Source organism: Conger conger, chromosome 11, assembly GCF_963514075.1.
Source record: "Conger conger chromosome 11, fConCon1.1, whole genome shotgun sequence".
In the NCBI taxonomy this organism is placed as follows: domain Eukaryota; kingdom Metazoa; phylum Chordata; class Actinopteri; order Anguilliformes; family Congridae; genus Conger; species Conger conger.
In genome coordinates, this window is record NC_083770.1 from 16,404,035 (window position 1) to 16,431,446 (window position 27,412).

Below are 27,412 nucleotides of genomic sequence, written 5' to 3' on the forward strand. Positions count from 1 at the left end.
CTGAAGTCTGCCTTTTGAGGAAAACATTTTGCTAATGGTGGGGATTCTGGTCTGTTAATCCAGGAGATTTGCAGTGATGCTCCCAACCGCGTACAGTGCAGTGCCCAATAAATGTTGGCTTAAAACTTTGTAAATCTGGAGAATTATCAGCGTGGGGTGGATTACTGTGTGTGTGTGTGTGTGTGTGTGTGTGTGTGTGGGTGTGTGTGTGTGCGTGTGTGTGTGTTTCCCTCCTAGGACCTGAGTCTTCGTTCATTATTAACCACTTTTGAATCTGTAAACAATATTTACTGAAATAAGAAATAAACACAGTAAGTTAGCCAACTGATAGTGATTAATATTGCATGGAAGAAGACCTGTTGAGTTCTGCCATTGATCTTCAAACAGGCAGAGCAGAGCAGTGTGTGTGTGTGTGTGTGTGTGTGTGTGTGTGGGTGTGTGTGTGTGTCCAGATGTGGATAGAGGCAAAATAATAAATGTTCCCTTTCAGAACAGAATGGCAGAAAGAGAAAATCTAGCAGAACCAAAGCGAGCCCATGATCAAAATACAAAAATAAAGTAACTACAGTGATACAGGTAGCTCAGCTAGCAAAGAAAAAAAACAGTACCAATTTCCACTTCCTGTTTGGCTTCACACATTGTGACCTGTCTGTGCGAATCATTGCAGGGTAGACTGTGATAAGAGCCCATCTGTCTGAGGCACGCTGGGAGCCCTGGAGGACCCTATTGGACAGGAGGGCCCGGGGCCACAGAGGGCGGAGGAAACGGAGCAGGTGTTAGACATTAGCCCAGCGGCTGGGTAACAGGCAGGGAAAACACATCCGTCTGCTGACCACCGTCTGTGGAGCAGACAACCTGCGCTACGGCTGTGTGTGCGTGTGTGTGTGTGTGCGTGTGTGTATGTGTGTGTGTGTGTATGCTTGTCCCTGTGTGTGTGTCTGTTTGTGTGAGTGTTTGCACGCATGCATGTGTGTGCACTATGAATATATTTGTGTGAGCTTATGTGTGTACATGTGCGTGTGTGTGCATGCATGTATGTGCGTGGTTCTGCATGCGTGCGCATACATGTGTGTGTGTGTGTGTGTGTGTGTGTGTGTGAGAGCCTGTGTCCGCAGACATGTGTGCATGCATCTGTGTGTCCGTCCATATCTATATGCACGTAATTAGCCTGTCCACGATAATTACCCTGTTTGTCACCTTCAATGAAACAGGAGATCTAAGAGAGTGTCAGACAGAGCACAGAGTTCATTTAATAGATACCTGCACGACAGAAAGATTGGAACTGCCAGATGCAGTATTTAAAACGGAAATGACTCAGGGAGGACAGTTCATTAAAATGCTCCAGAAAAAAGAAATCAAGGAAAGTTTTATTGAAAGTTTGAAAGGTTCATCTGAGTGCAGTTATGTGTGGGCACTGTTTCCTGTGTTTGCTTGGATTTTTCAGCACCATTTACACACATGTAATAAATCAAGAAGCAAAGCAATCAAGTAGTCAGTCATTACATTACATTACATTAATGGCATTTGGCAGACGCTCTTATCCAGAGCGTCGTACAACAAAGTGCAAAGTGCATACCCATAACCAGGGAGAAGTGTGCTGAAAGACCCTAGAGGGAAGTACAATTTCAACTGCTACCAGCACAACAAAGATAAGGGCCTATTTTATTTTATCATTATTATTTTCTTTTTTTTTCTTTTTTTTTATAGTACCGCAACACGCAAATGTATGAACAAACCCCTTAACTAGCCAAACACTGCTTACCTAGCCAAACTAAAACATCCTGATACACAAGTAAATCACAGAAAGACAACAATTAAAGTTTACAGGTGCGTCTTCAGTTTGCGCTTGAAGATGGGAAGAGATTCTACTGTTCTGACCTCAACGGGGAGTTTGTTCCACCACCAGAACAGACAGTAGTCGTGAGCGTGAGGTGGAAGTTCGGAGAGGGGGAGGTGCCAAGCGGCCTGTGGAGGCCGAACGAAGAGGTCTGGCAGGGGTGCAGGGTCTGATGATTTTTTGGAGGTAAGCTGGGGTAGACCCCTTAACTGCTTGGAAGGCAAGCACCAATGTTTTGAATTTGATGCGAGCCATGACAGGCAGCCAGTGGAGGGAAGTAAGTAGGGGGGTGACGTGAGTGTTTGGGAAGGTTGAAGACTAGACGAGCTGCTGCATTCAGTCAATCACTTTCAGACTGAAGTCTGAAATGAATCAAACAATGATTTATTATTCAAAGCTAATTTATTTAATTTTATAATATAATTGCAAAGTGATTGGTCAATATACTATACAATTAAGCAATCAAAATGATTGGTCAATTAAAGTAATCAACTAAGCAATCAATAAATGTTGCAAAGATCGCTTCTTCCTTGAGTCCATTTTTTCATCTTCTTTGGAACATCTTTCATTTCTTACATTGCTAGCTTCCACTGCTCTCCACTTTCTCTCTCCACTGCCCTTTCAACCTTTCAAAAACTTTTTTATGGTACTGAAGGTTTGCAGTGTTTTTTATTATAATGTTTTTGTATTATTATTATTTTTTTTAAAGCCTGGACTCTCCATCTCTGCAGAACTCTCTGTCGCTCGTTAGGATGCGGAGACGGACCAGTGCAGTTCAGGACAGGTCTGTACATACGAGCGTGCCTGACCGAGTGACACTTCCCCAAATTGGGGGTAAAACAATGCCATCTGTCCCATTACGCTGGCACAAACCACTTTTGTTTTCATTCGGAAACACATTTCGATGAATTGTCGCTCGCTGCAATGCTTAACATCTTGCTCGCAGCCAGCGAACCAGAAAATATTGGTACATTAGGACAGAGAATAGCATGCTGCTCGTAATTATATTGGTTGTATTCAAAGCGGTTGTTCAGCTGAGAGAGTTCCCTTGGACGCAGTATTATTCAGCAATTATACATCATCCTTTTGTCTCAGTATAATGCTTGGGGATTTGGATTTACAATCCAGTTCCCAAATCCATGCCTGTTCTTTTTCCACTGTGAAATCAGCATCTAATTCAGAACCAGAACTCCAGGTGAGGTGAGCTAACTGTGTAATCAACTGCTTTAATTGACCAATTAAGTGCTGTGTAACTGCACAAGCCAGCAGGCAAATCCTACGGCTTTCCAAAGGTTAACATGAATAGCACTGCTCTGGGCTGCCTTGTTCACAGTTCCTGCATTAGCACAATTCAACCAGAAAAAAAAATTCCACAGCACAATATGTGAAAAATAACCAACGTGCTATTTTTATAAAATGCTTTTTCCCCCCCATTTCATTCTGATTTTGAAATGCACAAAAATTAAGCAAGCTCACGCAGACAAGCGCTCACTGCCTTGCTCCTGGCTCCCAGTTCCTTCAAGGAACATTGAATGAGTTCTAAAGGAAGGAGCCCCAGATACCAGACCATGGGGCCCACCTCAGCACTAAAACAGGATGCAATTACATAAATCAGTGATGCAGAGGAGACTGGACTCCACAAACAGAGAAGCTATAATTTACATCAGTGTAGAAGACAGGCCAGCACGGACTCCTCTAATCTACAGCACTGTGAAGCTTCTCAGCTGTAACAATGAGAAACTAAATGCCGCAATTTCATTGGCATCAGACAGTTAGGCTGGGTCAGGGTTTCTGACAGGGACCTGCAAATGCAGTCCTCTTCATTTCAGTGCCAGGCAACGAAAAAAACATTTTTTCCAGAGTTTGCCATTACTTTTGAGTTTCCACAATGAGCAGACCCTGGTGATTCTGTGGACATAGGCTACGGAGTGCGGTCTATCTGTAAATCCTTGTTGGGACCTAGTTTTAATAAGCACCGCAGTCCAGATTAAATAATAATAACTTGCTCCTCAAGTGTCTTGTTAAGGGCAAATGTGAATTGTCAAACTCGCACCAGAGCAGAGCAGCACTCAGATATCCAGGCAGGCCTTCAATTACGCGAACACTTTCACAGCCCGATGCCGAAAAACACTCAACGGCAACCCTGTTACAAGTAAATGACCCGCAGCTCAAATGAGAATCCAAATGTGCAAATACACAGCCCGCCGACTCCGGCATTCACTTTCACAGTTTTCAGAAACGTTTTTAAAATCGCTAGATGGATTCATTCATTTCCTGTAATACTGGAAACGCTGTTTCTGAGGAATTGGAGCCGCTGTCTGCCCCCCAACCCCCCCCGACCCCCCCCCGCCCCCGCCCTTTCCACCCCGCACCTCCGCGGAGCAGACAGGTGATTGGAGGAAGGCGATGGGCCGCAGTGACTCTGACAGCTGCGCTTAATGAAGCCGGATTCGGTCCCCGTCCCTCATTAATAACAGGGAAACCGGCTGTCACGGCCCAACCCTCCCCGCCCGCCAACCCGCCACCAGGCCAGGCTCCCACTGCTCCACATCTTTATTTAAGCACCGCTCTGGGGATTGGGGCAGGCACAGGCACGTCCCATTAAAAAAACACACAAACTGCATCACTCACCTACTTAGAGAGGGCCCGGGTTCTTTCACACAGTTCACATCGATGCAAACGCCGGCCCAGTGCTCCAGCCATTCATCACTGTGTGCAGAATCCCCCCCCCCCGGGTCAAAGGTCACCAGGCCTACGCACAGACCGTGCAGAATGAGGGATGAGCTGGAGGGTGTGATCAGACTCCTCTGCTCTTGCACTCCGTAACACAGCCGCAGGAGATCGGCCAAGAGAGATCGTGTTGTGTCACACACGGAGACACAAATGGGCCCTAATGCAGACAACCTTCTGTTCGTTTTAGACTGCTCTAAATCACTCATATCGCTTAATGCAGGGATCATCAAATCATGATCCTCGAGGGCTGAGAAGTGCTGGTTTTCCACACTCCTTTTAACCTGGGAGTCAGGTGTGAAGACAGCCTGGCCAATCAGAAGCACTACTTGTTCAGTTCTACAGCGCTGAAAAGCTTTGAAAGTGCGCGCATCAAAAACGTCTCTGCAGGTCCTGGATCGAGGATGAGTCACATTAAAAAGATAATATCCGCACACTGTCCCAAAAAGACAAAAGTTTCATAAACGACCTGACGAAGATCCCTGCGGGATCAAAACATTGTCTGTCTTGTTTTTTTTTCTGTGTCATGTGAATTTATTAAACGTTTGTCTTCTTGGGAGCATCTCTTTTTTATGCAATCCTGCAGCACTGCTCCTGTTTTCATGTCGTGTGATTAATATCTCATTTCATCCCCTTTGTGTGGTGTCTGAGTCTAATCAGCTTTCACCCCAATGTCTTTAGTGCTTCAGACTGCTGGGGCATTAGGGTCCCTCGCTGTCACACCATAATGGCCTTGTCAATCTTTCCAGCAGCGGTGCCCAATCTCATCCGAAATGGAACAATGCGGGTGTAGATTTTTGTTCTCACCCAGCACGACAACGCCTGATTCAACTAATTAATTAATCATGGTCTTCAATCAAGACCTTGATAAACAAATTCAGGTGTCTTCATGCCGGGCTAAAACAAAAACCTGCACCTAAAATCACCCCTCTTCGGATAAGATTGGACACCCCTGCTCTAGACAGACTGACGAGCTAAATGAGCAGTCATCAGCACTCAACTGATCAATTAAAGCTGCTGATTACCCACGCACCTCGCCTGGTTTCCTGGGTCTGATTCGGTTGCTGATTTTAAGCCTCCTCAACGCTCTCCAGAAGCAGGGTTGAGGACCACTGGTCAAAATGAATAATTGTAAAAACAGCCTCTGAAACTTCCCTTCTCCATACGAATGTTTTGAAAGCTCATCCTAAATAGAGGTTGGTGATCTGAATGTCTTCCCTGAATATCAGATCAGAGGGTTACAACAGAAAAATAGCATGGCATGCCCTATCTGCAGGACCGATGTAATTCCCAAATAGGGTAAACTGATTGACAATAAAGGGCAAATCAAAACCAGGGACAAGTGTGCTGAAGACCCTAGAGGAAAGTACAGCTCCTAGTCGTAGAGTGATTACATAGATACAACTTGAACCCTTGAAGAGTACATCAACTTTCCAATTAGCATAGCAAGGTTGGCAGCTAGAATACCCCGAATACTAAAATAATTATACACAAGTGCAATTATAACCCATAGCATACACATAGCGTTAATTATTACACTGAGGTAGAGAGGGAAAGGTGCAGCCTGTAGAGGTGAGTTTTCTGCGCTTGAAAGTGATCAAAGACTCTGCTGTTCTGACATCCAAGGTCATTCCACCATCATGGGGCCAGAACGGACAGCAGTCATGACCAAGAAGTGCAGGTGCGACGAGGGGGTGTCCAGAGGTAGCGGAATAGAGTCTGTAAGTTGCGTCGGGTCTGATTAGCATTTGGATGTATGCAGAGGCTGATCCCCTAACTGCCTGGTATGCAAGCACCAAAGTTTTTGTATTTGACGCGAGCGATAACAGGGAGCCAGTGGAGGTCGCTGAGCAGGGGGGGTAACGTGAGAATGTATGGAGACATTGAATACCAGACGAGCTGCAGCGCTCTGGATCAATTGTGGGGGTCTGACACCGGCTGTAGTCGAGGCAGCACTGGACCATTGCTTGAACATGGAGCTGAGTTGAGTAGGTGGTGTGGAAGGGATGGATTCTCTGGATGTTTACAGGAAGAACATGCATGCCTGGGACATTGCGGCGATATTCTCAGAGAAGGGCAGCCTGTTGTCCATCACCACTCTGAGGTCCCTTGCATGTTCCTCATGTGACCTCATGCCCCAGTGCAAGAAACCTTAGAGTGGTGATGGATCACCCTTGGAACTCCTGATATATGTATATGGACGCATCACTGGGGGCACAGGTCCCTAAAACGGACAGGCTGGCCCATACAGATCAAAGCAACCAGTGCCCCTAGTTGGCACAGAGGGATGTAACAATGGTCACACATTTAATTATGTAAGTAGGTCCCATTAGGATTCTACCTGTGAACCCCACAGCAGGCATTGGATACAACAAAATGGGTGACCTCACATCCAGTTAAATTATTACATTAATAGTGTAATAACACTGGCCCACGTGCTTTTATCTTTTAGCCCCACAAGGGTAACAAGCCCACCGGGGAGACCAAACCAACCGTGTTGGGACCACCGCATAGCTTCGAGGGGGGAAAATGCTACAGCGGTGGCCTGCTGTTCCAATAAACTAGTTTACTTTCTTTTTAAACTGGGACAAAATAGATATAGTTATTGAGTTCAGGTCAGAACATTCATCACCACATGCAACCTAGAAGAGATGATTAATTCTGTAGAAAACATAAAAGTTTCCTGCATCTCACTAGCTTTCGAAAAAAAAAAGTACCCCAAAAAAGTTAAACTGCCATGATCCTTAGAGAGAGAGAGAGAGAGAGAAGAATCTGATTTGCATTTTTGAATTTCGGGCAGCTGGCTGCCAGTCCAGACGCTAAATAGAGCCTGGCCCACTGATCAGTGATAAACACTAATAATAGGGGGAAAAAGTCTCTCATGCGTCACAAATTGTGATAATGTTGTGGTATCTTCATGAAGTCCACACACCTCCCACAAGTGACAGGATACAAATACCTGGAGCAGGAATATTTTTATACTGTTATTTATACGCAATGGACATGCTACTACAACGTGTGCATATAAAATGCACCAATAAAAAAACACTTTAATATGTGGACTGTAGGCGTAAATCTTAAAATAATCTGGCCCCCTTGAAACCGTATTTCTAAAAGCAGACTTAAAAAAAAGAAAACACTGAACTGGCATTGCCCTGAGAATGCAAATTGGGGGTTGAAGAGCAGATCATTAAATTCAGACATAGAAAAGTTGGATACCCACTTCACTTCTGGTTTGTCAAGCATTAGAGGGATGGTCAGGATTATGAACTCAAAAAATAAGACTGTCAGCATACAGCCTACACAGGCATAGCAGTGGTGTAGAAAACTTTCTGAAACATTTGAATATTTTGGGCCTTATCTTAACTAAAAATGTTGACTTTGGATTTTTTCCCCTGAATGTAGTCACTGGGTTAAGAACCTTCAATGACCTGCCGTGGGTCCCCATCTCCAACACCATTGACCTTGAGGGCTTAGGACCACGATTTGGCTGAGCTGCCTTGGGGAAAGTGGTATCACTTATGGCTGATGCTCCAGCTCAAGGTGGTGGAGGGGATTTCACCACAGAACAAAGAAGACTCTTAACACTAAAAACATCACTTTTGGCTGACACTCCAACTCAGATTTTCTTGTGGGGTGTGGGATTCCACCACAAAAGAAGGAAGAAGGAAGTCAAATCGCGGAAGCCGCCATCTTGGCTCCTCATCCACTCAAACAGCAACATGTAATTTCCTCTGGGTAAATAAGCCTGGTGGGGAAATGGGGGAAATCTGACAAATAATATGAAACGGAGGAGGGAGGGAGGAGTAGAGAGGGCGAGAATCAATAGAACAGCTCAGACAAAGGAACACCTGCTAACTGTAAATGACAACTTGTCTTTTTCTGATAGCTTTTTTTTCTTCTTCCCATCATGTTAGGGGGAAGAGAATCTTAACCTGCCCCCCCCCATCCCCAATCCAAGCACACACACGCAAGCCACACACACACACACACACACACACACAATAAGTTTGCAAATAGAACTGTCAAAAGCACTCCCAGTTTGTAATTGGAGGTTTGCAGGTGGCGACACAACGGGCATATATAAATAAATAAGTAAAATATTTCATTTGCTCAGAGCCCAAATGGCGGTTCCACATCTGCAGTTCCCTATTAGGAGAAAAGCCCACCGCTTCTGCGCGTCTCACAGGCCGATGGCGGCCATCAATTCACGCCACGGGAGGAACCGTCCCGAACCTGCCAGGGAAGGGACGGCGAGGAACGCGACGGATCCGTTCTGCCGGCGGAGAAAACGTCACACGTGTTCCCATTCAGCGACTGGGCCTAATAAGGCCCTTCAGTCACTCAAGTGGTCTGGAGCGCCTGAGACGTGAACATCAGCTCTTTATGAGGACGGGGTGCGGGGGGGGGGGAGGGGCGCTGGGGAGGCAGCTCTATGGCTGTCTGATTATACCCCAGAATTCAAGCCCAAACTCAAAGAGCCGGTGGCAGGATGTGGCGTTCTGTTTTGCTCTGAGAATTTCTTCTTCTAGTTTCTGCACAGATTTTGCATCCATCTGGAGAAGCCCCCCTCTCTCCACACACAGGTGCACACAGGCACGCACACAAGCACGCGTATGCACAGGCACGCACACACTTGCACAAATTAATTTCCACTTGTTTAAATCCACTTGTATGACAGAAGAGGAGACCAGACTGTTGGGCGTGGAAAGATCAGTTTATCTTTCCTCAATTTGCAAGGCCAAGAGACAAACACAACTAAACCGCACTTAAAAACAAAAAAAAACACAGAGTTCTCACGGACACAAAGCCTCCTTGTGCAAATATTAGTTCTGGTTTCCCGAATTCCTGACAAACAGGTGCGGGAGCAGTCGGCATGGTGAAGCCAGCAGGGGAAATCCAGGCACACGGAAGTGAGACCGACAGGCTTTTTAATGCCGGGCCAAACACACGCAGGGCTGGATTGTCAGGTGTAACAATAGGGCCAGTGCTTGGCCAGTGCTTGGCTGAGGACAGGATGAAACCACTTCTGACTGTAAGAGCTACCATCACACCATCACCCCCCCCCCCCCCGCCAACCCCCCACCACTCTCCCCTCCCCTGCCATATTCACCAACGTCCTCAGCCAAATTGCAACTGAAATCAGCCTAGGGTGGTCCAGCTGGTTTAAGCTGTGCTTTTGACACTTTTTGCTGGTCAGTCCGATGTTCACCAGCTGACAAGCTTACATAGTTAACTAGCCACCAGCTTACACTACCAGCTTAACCAGCTTTGACCACCTTTGCCCAGCTAGAGACCAGCTTTGACCAGCCACAGATCAGCTATGATCAGCAAGAAGTGTTGAAAGCACAGCTTATACCATCATAAACCAGCTCAGAATCTCAGCTGGTCTTTGCAGGAATTCTAAGCAGGAGATAAAAAATGCATCCTTACTGACATTGGCACTGATTCCAACATGAACAAAAATAAATGGGGTGAAGGCACTTGTTTCTGTGGGATTTGTTGTTCTGTGCACTCTCTGTCCTTTTTCAGGGCTTTTAGGAAGACAGAAGAGCTCCTTCCTGCTGTAAAATGCTTGAAAATTGAGCTGGTCAAGCTGGTCATAAGCTGGTCTAGCTGGGTATGAGCTGGTCAACCAGTTTGTTATGGTAGCTTGTCTGAGTAGTTTCAAAACATAGCTTGAGCTGGTCAAACCATGTCAAGCTGAAAGTTGGTCTGAACTTGTCAACCAGCTACCTAGCTTGAGCGGTTTTTTTCAGCAAGGCTGTTCACACTCGTGTTCCTCAAGCTGATTCTCCAACAGATACAGAGACCAGGAGATCCCAAGCTAAAGAAAATGCTAAAGAACTGAGCTGAGCGATCCTTCCAATGTGCATGCCAGGCCCCCGCTCAGCTAATTAAGAATCTTCCATCCTACCTTCCTTAACGTGCTCTACAGCACTAACAGAAAAGGGCTGATCAGATGTTCTGCTTACAGATGCCCGAAAGCCAACTGATGATGCAGTGGAAGCTAAGAAAATGTTATTTTTGCAAGATTCTCAAGATGGGAATAGTAGACAGAGCAGCTCTTCCTGCCCATCCCTGGTCGCAGTATCGCTACTGGCAACAGTCTGGTTTTCCCCAGAAAGTCCCCACTAAACCAGCGCTAATGCCGCTTACCGTAGCATTAAAGCTTTTTTCAGAACACAGCATAATGCCACACACATACAATGCCCCAGGATACAGAATCAGATCTCCTTCACGCCTGGTGAAGGTCCCAGAGAAATGTAACTGCTTTTATCTTACCTGGAGGCCCAAGGAGCTTGGCCTTCTTCACTGAAAGAGAAAGAGAAAAGGAGACATGGTCAGCCATTTTGAGCATGGTCACTACGTGCAGTCAAACAGACAGACTAGAAAGACGAATTCCAGCATTGGAGCTGCATCAGGTATAGTATCCTGGTAGAAATGCTTCGCCCAGGAACAGCATGACTGAACAAACACACTGATCGTTGTGGAGAACTTGGCCTTCAGGGTGTGCCACTGCCCGATTACAAACAATAAATCAGCACTTCCAAAAACTGTGGGGCGCAGGACCCCCTGGGACATTAGAGGGGTTGACAGGGATCACAAGATAAAGTTACGTAATTTTACATATAATGGGCTCCATAAAGTTTGGGACAAAGACATATTTTTTCACAATTTGGCTCTATACTCAACAACTTTTTATTCTTAATCAAACAATTCACATGTGGATAAAGTGTAGATTCTCCGCTTTTATTAAAGGGTATTTTATACATGTTGGAGTCACCTTGTACAAATTGCAGCACTTTTTATACAACATATCCCCAATCACATCCCCCCATTTCTGGGCTATGGAGCTTGCTGTATTATGCACTTTATAAAGACAGTCAAAGCGCGACACGAGTCACACGCCCTAGTTACTGTTGCTCCATGATTCAAAACACGCAATGGCTGTGTTTCGATAATGGGTGGGTAACCGGACATGAGTTCGCCCCCTGGGAGGCTGGGAGCGGGTGGAGCAGCCATTTTCCAGTCCAGGGTTCACTCAGAGAAGCAATTCCACGGTCTGGGCTTGAGCCGCCACTCCGAGACCGTGGAATTGTATGACTCACCGCCACTCTCGTCCTGTCAATCACCGGTTAGTCTCTCGCTGGCATGGCCAGAGATTGCCCAGCCTCCCAATCATTCACCTTTAAACAGAACCCAGGCTGTTCTGTATTAACAGTGATCGCCCCATGCGTCTGTAATCTACAGCCCCAATGGGTTATGGGTCTGAGTTAGTGATGAGTTTACCAGTGTCCAGTGTCAAGAAGGCCCTCGGAAGACCATAGAATAAGTAAATCAAAAGACAGCACCACTGTATGTACTCTCACACACTCTCACACACTCACACACTCACACACTCACACACTCACACACTCACACACTCACACTCACACACTCACACTCACACTCACACACACACTCACACACTCACACACACACACACCTGTGGATTTGGGCTCTGCCTGTCCATGCCTCATTACTATAAGTAATTCTTGTAGTAATCCAGAATAGGGAAGACATCTTCAAACAAATAAAGTCTCATTAAAAGTTGCTTTTATTGAATTACAAAGAGAAGTGCCACTAATTTGCAAAGAGTTCCTGAGAGTTCATCACAATAACACTGAGTATTGTATTGCAATGCCTGGAGAAGATAAAACGCCAAATAGATATGGCAAAGCATAAGTTCATGTCAACAAGCATAACATAATATGCATATGCCTATAAAGAAGAGTAATTATGGATCTATTCAGCGGCAGTCGATGACAGCTTTGTCAAACCCATTCACTCCACTTTCCTTTTCTGTGAAATCCTGAATTTCACCATGTTGTTTATCCAATCTATAAACCAAACAGACACTTGATGTCGTCTTTTTATGTCTAGCATTCAGCGAACTCAGGCTCCCTTGCGAACATTATAATGAGAGCTATAAACCCTATTTTCTGGAGAGCAGGACTGCAATTTACAAAGAGAATTGAACAGCTTTCAAGTTCTCAAGTTTTGAGAAAAAGAAGAAAAGTTTTTAAGAGCGAACTTCAAAGCAGCATGGTCCAATCGTGAACATTAGGGCAGGAGAGACCCTTGACCATCATCAGGCTCTCCATCCAATGGACGCTCAAGGACCATTTCAATCGCCATCTTTCCTTAACTCTCACTTGCAAGTGTTAGTTTATTCCCTTCACAGTTTGATTGGTTCTACTTGTATGATATTATATGAAATAATAAAAGCTCATCTCCACTTTTTGCATATAGTAGCATACCTGCATGAAAACAAGGTGGCCATGTGCCACACTCCTTAATGAACAAGGCTTGCAGCCAAAGGAATTAATCTGAATACCTTCAGTGCAAATCCAACCGAAGCACATAATTATGCCATCACTAACAAGGGGATTTAGGCAAAAATATATAAATAAGAAACTATTTTCCACTTCAAGGAGAGCTGACTGGCTGAGTTCTCTAAACCGAGCTAAAGACAGTTACTGAAGGGAGTCTTGTGGAAATGTGTGGAAATGTGTGGAAATGTGTGGCCCTGGTCAGGTCAGGAAGGCCAGTGATGGTGGAGGTGTTGGGGGAATTTATGAAACCTTAATAAAGAAATTTAAATCTCCTGGCGTGTGCAGTTGAACGTGCATTCACATGCAAGTCTGCACGTGCATGCAGGTGCACCCGGGTGGATTTACTAAGGGTTGCACACACATATATGCACACACAAGCGCAAGCTTGCATCCCAGCTTTGATGGAAGTAAGCATGCACACACACTCACATGCACAACATGCAAACATGATGTGCATACACACTCACATGCAAGCTTGCATGCACACACAGTCACAAGAAAGAATGCACACATAGACACAAACTCACACATTCACAAGCAAGATTGCACACATGCACAGCAACACACACAATCGCAAGCATACATGCAGACACATTCACACGCACACACACATACTCCGATGCACGCAGGTAAGCATGCACACAGTCCCAGTGAACAGTGAAGCAGGTGAAGTGTAACTGGGCTAATTGCAGGCTCCACGTGCCGGGCTGGAAGGAGTCCAGCCGGGAGCCAGAGCTCCTGTTGGCCCAGGGCCAACCTCAGGACAGCAGGGAGGTGATTAGTTCATCCTGTGGCAGTTCAGACCCCCCAGATAATCCCACAAGAATAAGATCAAGTATAAGATTCCTCCTCAACACAGTGGTAGAAAAAACACAGCAACGTGCATCCACCATCTACATTTGCCCAGCAAAGGCCATCAGTCTATTATATTGATCGGGAGAAAAGCTAATTACTTCCAGGCACAACATTGTGTCATCCCCTGTTTATTAGCAAGAGAATCAGTTGAGTCAAAGCGCTCAGCCAATAATGTCAAACAGCCAACAGAAACTGTGTTCTGTGCCAATCAAGAGCAATCTCGAGCTCTATGATCAAACACCGATTGTGTACCTTTGTACATAGTAGTACTTTGTGTTCAGGAACTGGGTTTATACAATCCAGAGAAGAATGTCACCATGTAAACCCACAGGTTTCCCCTTCTGGCACAGGTGCGTTATGGGTAATGTGTGTGATAAGCACACTTGCCCTTCTTTGGCACCTTAAATTCCCTTCATTGTTGTCGTCCGGTTTTCAGTCTCTCCATCTGCCACCATTTCCCGACTTCATTGTTCACTCCTGACCCCACTTTCAAAGCACGTCACCCTGCCTACCAACCCGCCCCCCTCCTTTTTACCTCTCCTATCTTTCTGTCGCTCTCTCCTTCCCTCGCTCTCTTTTTCTCGCTTTTCTATTGCAACCCTGCAGGGTTTGAGAAGCTGTCCCCGGCCCTTTTCAGCGGGATACTGGAGGACCTTGTGGGGATGAAGTACATCATTGTTCCTGGACCTTTTTAAAGACTCTCCTTTTTATTTTTCTCCGGCACCTCGGCCTGGGCGCTTTATCAAACTCCCAGATGAAGCCTGCGTCAGAGCCATTCTGTGACGAAGACGGCGGTGCCTGGTTTTTATTTCTTTATTCATTTGCATTTATTTATCTATTTATTTTTTGGGTTCTGGTCTCCCCTTGCCCAGTTGGCGCTGTCAGCCAAAGCCGCCCCTCTCACAGGGAGGACGGGGGTGGGCGGCACACAGCTGGTCTGTAGCTGCAGCTGTACCATTTACATACCTCTGGAAATGGTTATTTTCCCCGTCAAAGGGACCACAAACATTGGAACAAAGCAGGCTGCCCCTCTGAGAATGCAATGCACAGCTATGTGTCAGCTGAACTTGCAGATCCAATGCCGCAATCCAATGTGTTTTAATGAGACTTAATTGAGCAGAAGTGGAACGTAGGCAAAGAGGCTGAAATAATCTTATCATCCAACACACAAACACAGTCACACAGATCCACACACACACACATTCACATGGACACGTATATATATACACACAAGCAGACACACATAGACGGCCAGTCAATGTGGTTGTTAAGAAATGAGAGGGGAGTGGATTCTGGGTAATCATACTGGTCAAACATCTCAGCTTTAGTCCCAAGGCTGCAGGTTCTACACACCGGTAACTCAGGCACTCAAACCCAAACTGCTTTAATAAATATCCAGCTGTATAAACAAAAATGTGAATTTGGTCGTCTCGAATGGGGATGTCTGCAAAGCAAATAATTATATCCAGATTAGATCTGCTCCCACCTGGCTTCCCAGAAAACAGGCTTTTCCTGTGCCCAGCTCCAGGATATTTATAGCTGTGTGAGGGTGGTAAATAATAGAGTGAGACTCATCATTAAGGGAATGAGAGGTCTCTCTCTCTGTGCCCTTCCCAAACTTCAGTTCTGTGCAGGGCACAGGTTGCAGAGCACAGTGCACAGGGTGCAGGCTACAGAGCACAGTGCACAGAGCACAGGCTACAGAGCACAGGGTACAGGGAATAGGGTACAGAGCGCAGGCTACAGAGCACAGGGTACAGAGCACAGTGCACAGAGCACAGGCTACAGAGCACAGGGTACAGAGCGCAGGCTACAGAGCACAGGGTACAGAGAATAGGGTACAGAGCGCAGGCTACAGAGCATAGGGTACAGAGCACAGTGCACAGAGCACAGGCTACAGAGCACAGGGTACAGAGAATAGGGTACGGAGAGCAGGCTACAGAGCGCAGTGCACAGAGCACAGGGTACAGAGCACAGGGAACAGAGCGCAGGCTACAGAGAATAGGGTACAGTGCACAGGGTACAGAGCACAGTGCACAGTGCACAGAGCGCAGGGTACAGAGAATAGGGTACAGTGCACAGGGTACAGAGCACAGTGCACAGTGCACAGAGCGCAGGGTACAGAGAATAGAAGGCAGGGTACGGAGCGCAGGGTGCAGGGTACAGAGGATAGCGTTTGTTATGGGAGAAAGGAAGAACTGAGGGAGTTTCAAATTTCACTCTTATCTCCCATTCTTCCTCTCGCGCCCTTTCTTTCTCTCACTCCCTCTCTTCTTACTTACTCGCTCACTAAATAAATGAACAATATTGGAAAAAAATTGGATTGCAGTGATAGCATCAAAGGTTAGCAGCAAACCATTCAGCTAATTGCTATTGTCATTGCCACGGTCAATGAACAGTGATTTGTGTGACAAGCAAACACCTGGAGAAAGCACTCAAATGATTCCCCCAGGGAGAACAAGGGGCGAGCAGCGTAAACGAAAGCGCGTGAAACCGTCGGAGCTGGCATTGCAGGGACTGCTGGGAGATAGCACAGGTGAACAGAGGTTGTGTGGAGAATCAAGGGCTTCCCGCGGGATAATCCGGCCCTAATGCTGTCAGCGACGGGGGGAGCGGTCTCCGTGCAGCCGGCAGGGCACTCAAGGCTTCGGTCTAATCAGGGCTGACAGAGGATCAGTCCTTTTGGGACCCGGCCTCTGGGGCTTCCAGCCCCTTTTAAAAGGTTCGCAGGAGACCGACTCCCAAGGGATCCGCCGTCACATTCAAACCTGGGTTAATAGACCATTTGAATACTCCAAACCTGCGCTCCTCACGCCTGGTCCTGGAGAGCAGCAGAGTCTGCTGGCTTTCGTTGTTACTGAGCGCTTGAGCTGCACAGCAATTGATCTGTTAACGCTTGATTCCACAGTTACTGCAACCCAGGTCATCTGGTTTCTCAGGTCTGAATTGGTTGCTGATCTTATGGAAAAAACGAAAAGCAACAGTGGCCAGGACTGAGGACCACTGCTCCAAACTCTTTAGAAAGCAGTGAAATTCTTGAAACTGGCCACTTTTAACCACCCACTCCTTGCCATGTAGATGGATACTCCCAAGAGATCTGGAGCAGCTGATTGGCCCAGGTGTTTTCTACTTCCTCGCACAATCAATTGCTCCAATGAAATTATCTGTATGAGAACCAGGAAGTCCTGGATCACCAGCTGATTATGTCAGCGCAATGTAAGGAAAGGACTGAAAATGAACCAATCACCAGCCAGTCCTCTGACACTGCCAGCCCCTTTGACCCTGTCCGGCTGTTTTTACACCAAATTAGTTATTTCTCTGAAGAACCAATTTGACTTTGACTCAACCTCAAAATCTATTCATGTCTGGCTGTTTGACAGAGAGTAGTACATTAAAAATAATGCAGCCATGTCACTAATCTAGCCTGAAAAATCTACATTTGTCCTGAACGTACGATTACATTGCAAGTTTTGCTTGCATACTCACAAAACACTTGTTAAATTAGTTATTACTAAACTCAATGAACTGTGTCTATGGACAACAAAATCAACAAATTGATTTAATCATAAGTGAAAGACCAGGGGAAATTTTGATTGAATCCCAGCCTGTGTAAACTTTCCTGCATTTTACAATCAACAACAGTTAAAGCAATTAGGCTCCAATTCACTTCAAAGAGTATGATTAGAATTTACAAATACTGCATATAAATTAAGGTGAGGTGAATTTGAATATGTTCCCCCAAAAACTTTGCTATCATCAGAGGAGATGTTCAACAGATATACACTTTTTAAGCTCCTGTTTTTACCACCAAGAATGACGCAAATGAGCTTTTAAGAAAATCCACCTTCTTATAATTTTTATGCAGTATTTGTAAATTCTAATCACAGTCTTTGCAATAAATGGTAATTGGGTTAAATTATAATTTACATCAAAAATTGTGATTAGAATGTACAAATACAGCATTTAAACTAAGAGAAGGCATTTAAAAATGTTCCCCACAAAAACTTTGCTATCATCACAGGAGGTTTTCGACAGATGTACACTTTTTAAGCTCCTAATTTTATCACCAGAAATGACACAAATGAGCTTTTAGGAAAATGAACGCCTCAGCTATCTAGATTAGCATATGTTTTAGGATAATAAAAATCACCACAGTCTCTTCTCTTCTGACAACTTCAAACTGCTGTCCTATTCAGCTGTTATGCACTTAAGCAGTGACTGCATGTAACAGACGTAAAGTTTTTTTAAAGCAATTTTGAGCACAGCCTGTTCAGTACAGTGAAACAACACAGAGTGCAATTATCCATGATGCAACTAAATGAGCAAACCTATTTATAGACCGTAAGATGACAGGCAGAGTAGAAAGATGCATGTATAAATTCATGAAGATATAGTTGATAGACTGAAAGATGTAGATAGAGGTAAAAGGTTAAAGGTAAAGGGAGATAGAGAGGTGCTGTCAGAGAAACAGACGGAAAGATAGACACAGATACATCAATATATCCGGTAAAGGGTTGGGTGTGTTGAAAGAAGGTATTTGGCGTATTTCGAACTGTCACATGAAGACACTGTCCTGAGGCTCTGGCTTGTTTCTGTTTTTGGACACAGCGGTGGCAGGAGATTAGTCAACACTACAGCACCACAAAAACACCACAGGGACCAGACAAAGAGGTTAGACACAGCAGATCATGCTCTATTTTTATCCACTAAAATGGCCAAATAGAAATGTGGAGTGGCCTGAGCTGGGGAGTATTACACTACCCTACATTCCCCCACCTCACCCTTTTATTTTTACGATGCATTTATCACCCCCCAAAAGACAGTGCTCTTCTCATGAAATACAAAACCAGGAAAAGACCACAGTGCTCTCTCATGGAACATAAAAGGCGATGACGTCACCGGGCTATGGAACTGAGGCTACCGCAGCAATGAGAGGAACCGACTAATATGATTGGATAGTCCAAAATGAAAGGATTTTTCGTGGAGACCCCTGACAAATCAGGTTTGGGCTAACGCTAACTTTACGTGAAAGCCTGTCAATGGGAAATGAAGTAGCAGCGATACAGAGACCTGATTAATAAATAATAAAATATATAACCAGCCCCATGCGTAGTCACTGGCTGCCCCTCATCTAGGAACTAATTAAGACCGTCTTCTAACAACCCGGGTAGGGGGTAGAGGTTGGGGGGGAAGGACACTGGAGGCGTGCTCCAGTCAGCAGGACGAATGGGACCCTCCAGATATGGTGTGAAGGGCCAGTGGGGGGGGGGTACCAGGTCAGCACTCCTAATCAAAGCCGGGCCGGTTTCTGGCCAGTTCCGCTCGGCTCTTAATTAGCGCCTCATTATGGCCAGCGAGGAGTGAAAACACTCGAGGCAAGCAGTGCTGAGGACGCCCTCTGAGGTCCAGCGAGGATTGGGGGCTTTGCATGCAGAATCACTTCTTCATTTTAGTTTTTTAACAAACAAATTCAGACACAGCCTGATATTTTCACACCTCCACGTGCTAGGCTGAGGGCAGGTGGCGCTGAGGTCCTACCCGCAGTTACAGGTGGAGGAGACCTTTGTGGGGCAGTAGGGGGTGCTTCAAAGGCACTTTGATGGAGCTCATTACTCCAAGTGACTATTTCACACACATACTGTATGCGATTCCTATGAACGTTATGAAACAACTACACCAGGGCTGCCCATCTCTGTTCCTGGAGATCTACCGCCTTGTATATTTTCATTTCAACCCTAATTTAGCTCCCCTGATTCTATCAATTAGTAGCTCAAGGAGGTATTTCTAACTGTTGAATGAGGGGTGCTTTGTTAGGGTTGGAGTGAATACCTACAGGACAGTAGATCTCCAGGGACAGGGTTGGGAAGCCCTCACAATCATAGTGCCACTTATATATGGGTATATGCGTACATATGGGTCCAAATATATTGTTACTCCATTATCTCTAAACACTGTCTGTCTCCTCATCTCCAAATCCACCTTCAGTTCCACACATCCACAGTCACATGCCCCACTCCCAAAACAAACCACCCCCACACACACTGCACACACACACTGCAGCCAGGGTGGGAGCACATCTGGCAACCCTAGTTTCAGAACCCTGGACAGCTCCCATGCTGCACTGGGGCTAACGGGGACACGTCCACACACGCGTCCACATCAACTTCAGTTCGCCATTATGATATTCTAATTAAGCAACAGCACCAGAAAAAAAGGAAAATAAAAATGTTATCAACCGCCGGAAAAAACAATTCTCTCAGAATCTGGAGGATTAGATCACAAAAATGCACCACCTGCAAAAGCTCCCCATTTAATTCAGACAGACTGGACCAAAATATCCTGAGCTACCAGCTCTGCCTTTGAAAATGACAAAATATTACCTCTCACCACACCTGGGTGACACTGCCTTCTGTGACAAATTCACTATACAAATCAATCACTGTCCACCATCCATCCATCCATTATCTATGCTGGCTTGTTGCTGGTCAGGGTCACGGTGGGTGCTGGAGCTTATCCCAGCATGCACTGGGCAAAAGGCAGGAATACACTACGGACAGGTTGCCACACTCACCGTTCTGGGGGTCAGAATAATACTGTTTACAATAATATGGTCTATGACAAGGTGAGCACAACACCCACTGTAACTGATATAGCCATGGAAACCATTATAGCAGGGCTGGCACTGGAATTTGTGACCCATATACACCGAGGTTCTCAGTGAACAATTAGCGAGACGGACAGCAACTTCTCCATTGTGTTGGCCCATGACTTGCAGCCAAAAATCAAATGAATCAGCTTCACTAATTATAGGCCCGTGGAGAAACACAAGGCACTTCAGATCGGTGACATCCTTTCACAGCAAACACGGGGAGGGACAGTGATTAGGCATCCACCGTGTCACGATGCCTGTATTTTAGCACAAGATAATGAAACAGAAGCCTCGACAGTAAGAAATAAACATATAAAAGGAAACTCCATTTGATGGATTTTAATGAGGTTCGATTCCCACTCAGGGCTTGCCTACAATACCTGTACAGTAGTCATCATTAAAATTGTTTTCCTCCTCCTAAAAAAAAAAGAAATGTGCTGAAATTAACAAGAAAATTGTTCCAGTACTGCCCATTCAGAATGTTTGAAGTGAAGTAAGTCTGTGTGAAAGTTGGTTGGGAAAACCTATAATTTAAATATCACATCTTCTAAACTCTCTGAAATACATATAAATACCTTGACGGTCAAAATATTCTGCAAAAAAATGTAGAGTCTCCAATTAGCCCAACCTGCATGAGCTTGGACTGTGGGAGAAAACAGTGTAGTCCGGAAAATTGGAGTACCTTGAGGAAAACAATGCAGTCACAGAGAGAACTACTCCCAAACTCCACACATAAAGACCCTGGCAAGGATTCAAACATCTAACATCGCTGTGAGGCGACATGCATCAAAGTACAGTAATGTGTCACCAGGATTATGACTTATTAGCCTAATAAATCAAGGGATCCAGGCACAGCAGGTTCACAACACCTCATTTAGAAGGGAAAGAGAAGTAGATGGCAGCGTTAAGGAGACGGTGCTTGATGTAGGAGACAATGAAAAGACTGTCACTTAACTCCTCACTGTCACCTGCCTCTGTCATCCACTGCTGAAGGCTGAGCTCTGACAAGGAGCGGGTCATGTGACCAGGTCACATGATCCTGTGACCTAGCGAGGAGGGGGGGTTTCCTGTTGCCCGGACGGCCTGCTGCATATTCGCTGTCCGCCCCGGCCTGCCTGCGGAGGTTCAACCGGGAGACAAACACCCTGCCACAACGGCAGATGGCCAGGGGATTACTCTCTCAATCTGTCTGTTCCTTCTGTCGCTCGCTCTCTCTCCATTTATCCATCTCTCTCAATCGGCCTTCCCTTTCTGTCCCTCTCTATCTCTCACTCTCCAAACTCCTGAAAGTCTCCTGGTTTCTGCAGTCTGGCTAATAGTGTATTAGCACTGTAGGAGTAGCCCTAGTAGTGGCAAGAGTAGTAGTCGTAGCAGCAGTAAAACGGGTAGTATATGGCAGTGGCATGAAACTTTTTTCCTAGAGGACTACTTACTAGCGTACTGTTTAAAATTCTCTTTCTCTGAAATTTAACCATCTGCACGGTGAATCAGTTTTTTCAAAAGCAAATCAATACGTGATAGAAATAGAACTATGAACATGGGCTGCCCAGTCAAGCATATCCACAAACCAGCATAGCTGTGCTCATGGTATGATGGGGGTCACAGCCATAGAAACAGATCAGTCTCTGCAGCCAGAGAGGAGGGAATGGTTTAGTTCTGAGGCGTGTCTAATCAATGACCCAGCAGGCTCCTCACAAACTGGCCCGAAGGGAGTGGTTGCATGACCTTTGACCTTTGATGTGACAGAGGCCAGGTAAAAATGTCTTTATGAGGCTAATCAGAAGCTGGGCAGACAGTCAGGGGAAAAGCATGATATCCTTCAACAGAATCAATAGATAACCAATCGTTTAAATAAACCGGCAATAATTTATACATCAGCAGTACTCCCTGTACCCACTTGACAGTTTCAGTGCAGATGTGTTTTAAACTATATGAGAGATAACAGGTCAGTTAACCTCACTCTAAAATAGAGAAGGGCTGCGCTTTGCAACAATGATACTTTTTTCTTGAAACACAAAACCACTCTCAAGGCAGACAGAAGTGTTTCAAACACAACAAGTACTTAGTTTCAATTACATTTTTTTTTTTTAAGATATTTTTTAGGCCTTTTTCAGCTTTATTGGACAGTATATAGTATAGAGAGACAGGAAGAATGGGAGCGAGAGAGAGGGGAAGACATGCGACAAATGTCGGACGGTCGGATTCGAACCGCCAACATCGCAGCTCGCAATGCGCATGCGGTCAGTGCTCTACAGGCTGCGCCACCGAGACACCCCGTTTCAATTACATATTACTGCCGGTCCCCACAGCGATCACTGTAAGACATTGCAGGAATCGGTACGCTTTGCATCAGTGATCTCAGGTTTTGACTTCATAATGCAGAAATATTCCATTTTAATTACACACTAGAGCCATATCTTTGGGTCTGTTTTCTGGACGGCTCTCCAGAAATCGACAAAGTGCTGACAAGCTGGTTCCTTCCTTCTTCAGGAAATATACAAAAAGCATGTTCTGCAGATGATCGAGTGTTTCTCAACATCAGCTACGGCAATAAGCTGCACAGAGGTACGCCCACACTCACACGAGCAAGCGCGCAGAAACTTAGATATAACGAGTTATCACAGCCTCACAAAGGCCGCGGACAACACAACCCCGTGTGTGATCAATACCCACTTTTGCTGCCGTAATGAAGATTCACAACCCCAATTCCAGAAGCGAGCGGAGCACAGAAACCATTTACACCCACACTTATCCTTCCCTTAAACAAGATCTCCTCACAGTAACACGTGATCTGATTTTGTTTCTCTCCCTCTGGTTTCACTTCATCCTTTCATTACTTGTGGAAAGTTTAACACTGGTGGCGTCTCGGTACGTCAGACAGACGGACGTATTGGATGAAAAGGACATCATTGTTTGACAAAAAGTATCGGGTTTACCAGGGCAGGCGCGTGTGCCGAAGCTTCTCGCGCTTCCTCTCTGCACGTCTACGCAAATGGGACGGCCGCTGGGTTCCTCCCGACGCACCTCTGACAGTCACGGGGCGTGGGGCCCACGTTCGGTTCCGCTTCGCCGGGGGCAGCACTCAGCAGGCGGTTTAGGGCTGTCTGGGCCAGATTGTGAGGGATGGAATGATTTGGGACGGCCGTCGCTGGACAGATGCCAGGCCTGCGGAAGGGGGGCGGATTTCCTGCTGTCGGGCCGACGGGAAAGTTGGCACGGCAGGACAGGCGACGCAGCACAGCCGCAGAGGAACACCGTTAAGAACTCTGGCAACCAGCAGCGCGAGGAGAGCGAGGCTTTATAAACACCAGAATGGGCTGGGCTACCACGTTTCATCAGGCACTGTAGGTGAATTCAACCAATCATATTGTCATGCTGAACCATTGACAGCACAGGGCTCCAACCGTTATGGGGCTCGCATTAAGCTTCGCTGACAGGAACCCCGGTAAGTTTGAATGTGAATATCCAAAAGACTCTCACTATTATTTTGTACCTTGTCAATTCAGGACGAATCAGTTGGGGAAGGCAGACCGCAGTGACTCAAAATGCCAGAGAAGGCTCTGTAGCCCAATGAGATGAGAACAATATGGCTGCCAGTCACAGTTGGCAGGGGCACAGTCGAGATTTGGAACCGGACTGAGACTTATCACAACTTTTTATTGTCTGGAATTTTAAAAAAATGATTTCAATTAAATTTTCAGTTTAAGAGACTATACTGCGAGGCAGCATTGACCAGCCTCTCCCCCACTGAGCTATGATTGAGAGCATGCTCTCTGAGGTAGCACCACCAAAACCAAAACCAATAACAAGAATGCACCCAGCTATAACAGATAGACATAGACAGTTGAAATTATAATTTATTTTATTCAGAACACTGTGTGTGTGGCGTGTGTTGTGTATGTCTGTGGAGAAAGAACTCTTTTTCATGTTTTTTTAAACAACCAAGCATTGATGCGATATTTTCTCCATCCAGACCAAATAAAAGAGCACATTTCCAGGTTTTGCTGCCCCATCCACGACAGAACTCCCAGCACTGCAGCACCACATTACGAATAACAGGAGCTAGGCCTCGGAACACAACACACGAATCCCAGGGCTAAACCGCCCTTCAGCCACAACCCAATCCTACCCATAATGCTCCGGCGGAGCCTATGTAAATACAACAGTAGCGCAGAGAAAGAGGCTGCCACACGACGCCGCACCTCTGACAGACACACAAAGAGTCTTTCAGCGACAAAATTACAGCTGGCGTCAGTCACGGCGACAGGCACCGGGCCCCACTCCCGGCTGCAAATCCATAATCTGACAGCATCTGGGCTTTCAGGCCCGCCACCTCGCACCTCCAACTTCCACAGAAGAGGTGATGCGGAGCTATTCATATCCACACCTACACCTACACCTCCAGAGAATCATCAGGACTGCATTGTTTGTTTTTTTTACACTCTCTTTGAAGTATATGCTAAAGGATGCGTCCAATCTGTAAAGGGCCGGTGTGTGGGGGTAGGTTATCTGCTCTACGACTCCGTCTTCAATCAAGACCGTGAAAAGTACAATCAGGTGTCTTATTGGTGGGCTAAAACAAAAACCTGCATCCATACCAGCCCTTTTTGGATGAGATTGGACAGCTCTGTGATAAAGCATACAGTTCAATAATCCCCCTCACTCACTAACCAGCTACATTCAGAAAGCTGTCGGCTGGCCTATGTTAATGCTTGAAACAGAAATCAATATTGACATTTTAACTGTAACCTGAGGACCCCCTTGTTAAAGGAGTCCCCTAAGACTAAGGCAGGAGATCGCAGGAGTTGGATGTTGCACCCTAATAAGCCCAAGAAGACTTTTCTGCCAATAAAAACAGCAGTTTGCCATCATAGAGCAAAGATAAGATTTGTTTCTGGCACAAAGGCACAAAGCAGAATAAACTCCCAATTAATGGGGAAAGGCAGTGGCTACTCAATTATTTGTCTTTGCCACAGATTTGTTCTTGTCATCGCTGATGAGGGAGAAATTCAGCCATTTCTCCCAGTGTCAGGAATCTGCCTGAGGGGTATGCAGTCCTCCAGGGAAGGCGAGGATGAGGAAGATTACAGCAAGCTATGTTTACATGGCAAACCAGGCAACTGCTATCAGCTGGGTTCATACAAACAGGCCAAACCACTCAGTCGAACATAATATCTCACTTCCTGTTGCTCTTAGACAGAGGACACTTACAGAACAGGATCCAATGTATTTAAATAAAACAAACGATCAATATCAAAAATCTTGCAATACGTTACCGTATACAAACACACAATTTACTCACGCTTTCATAGAATTAAAGACAATTTTCAATGGAATATATGTTGTTAGTTTCCAAAGGTCCATACATTTATTATTCCTGTAAATCTACCATCCTGAGGGTTTTCATATCAACTCTAATTTGGCACTACTACTGCTACTACTACTACTGCTACTACTACTGCTACTACTACTACTACTACTAATTAGCAGCTCAACAAGATCTCTACTTGTTGAATGAATGAGGTATGGTTGGTTCAGGCTGGAGTTAAAATCTACAGGACATTAGATCTTCAGGAACAGGGTTGGGCAGCCCTGATTTACATTATGGATTCAACGAATCGTGCTCTTGATTAAAAACCCAAATTTGCTGATTAATGTATAGTGCCACTGTAGGTAACGCACAACAGTCCAGCCATTCCAGGATATGATTGGACACCTCTGCTATAGTAACATGTGCATCGGAGAGGCTTGACAGTAAAATGGATGAATGTTGTTTTTTGCCCCAAAGACATTTTCTCTCCTCAAGATTTTTCGCAACACTGATAAGAAACCCCTGTTCACCATCTCTTCCCTCCAGTTTCCATCTATAGACAAAACTGGCACGTATGGATATTTTTATTTTTGGACAGGCTGGTTCCAGTTCCAGTAGATTTATAATAGATTCATTTTCTCCACTAATGACCCATAAAAAGCACAATTTCATTTGGTGAGAAGCCAGGAGGAAAATGAGTCATGTCCATGTATTTGTTGCTGATTTCATTCTGTACGGCTTGGTTTTTTTCCCTCCTCCATTCTCATGTCTAGCCATCAATTTTAATTAGGAAGAAACTTACAAGTGGTACAAATGGTCAGAAACAGAAAGTGAGAAATGGGTTTCCAGCTGCGGTCTCAAACATTGGTAGGTCCCTCGCAGAGATAATGTACACCAAGAGTAGACAGAATCTCAACAAGGTACTCATGACTGCTTTTGTGCAGACTTTCTAAAAAGCCCTGTGGGGTTTTTTTTTTTTTTTTTTTTTGACATTTTGTTAAAAAAACTCCACAGCTGCAGCTATGACTGCGCATGAGAAAATGAAATAGCCGACCTGGTTTTGATATGTGCCATTGAGAACACAGATGCAGATGAAATAAGCTCCTCGCACTAAACCACCACACAGAACGCATTCAGACATATTTCACTGTACTATCGATGTGCTGGGCAGATGCTCCTTACAACAGGACTAAACCGTTCATACTCTAAGACAGCGGTGTGAAACTTAAGTCCTGGGGGAGACAGCATCTACACAGCTGTGTGAAACCTAAGTGTGTGGATCATTTAGCCCCAATCAATGGCTTGCTTAAGTGCTGCTGAAATGCATCAAAACCAGCATAAGGTGTTTTTCAGCATAAGGTGTCTGGTATCCCTGCTGAAGAGGATAGACTAAGACCCATTACATCACACCTACTTTCCCAGCAGATGTACCTTACATCAGTGGTTCTTAAACTCACCCCTGGGTCCTGTATCACAAAGCAGGATTACTAAATCAGGTGGATTTTTTTTTTTGTTATTGCCAATCTCTTTCTCAATTAAGGTTACTAAACACATAATTATTTCATATTATAACTTATTAACCATGCTAACTATGCAGGTTTGGCTGCTAGTTTTCTTTTTTCGTTTAATTCTTCATTATCCACCAAATGGCC

The 27,412-nt window shown here is 45.4% G+C and overlaps 1 protein-coding gene across 1 annotated transcript in view; it reads right to left on the minus strand.

Moving 5' to 3' along the window:
- Positions 1-27,412, minus strand: part of LOC133140358 (protein unc-13 homolog B-like) — a 150,389-nt gene that overhangs the window by 120,659 nt on the left and 2,318 nt on the right. Inside the window, exon 2 of the mRNA XM_061260257.1 lies at positions 10,853-10,882. Coding sequence (XP_061116241.1) covers positions 10,853-10,882 — 30 coding nt within the window. The remainder of the gene's footprint in view (positions 1-10,852; positions 10,883-27,412) is intronic.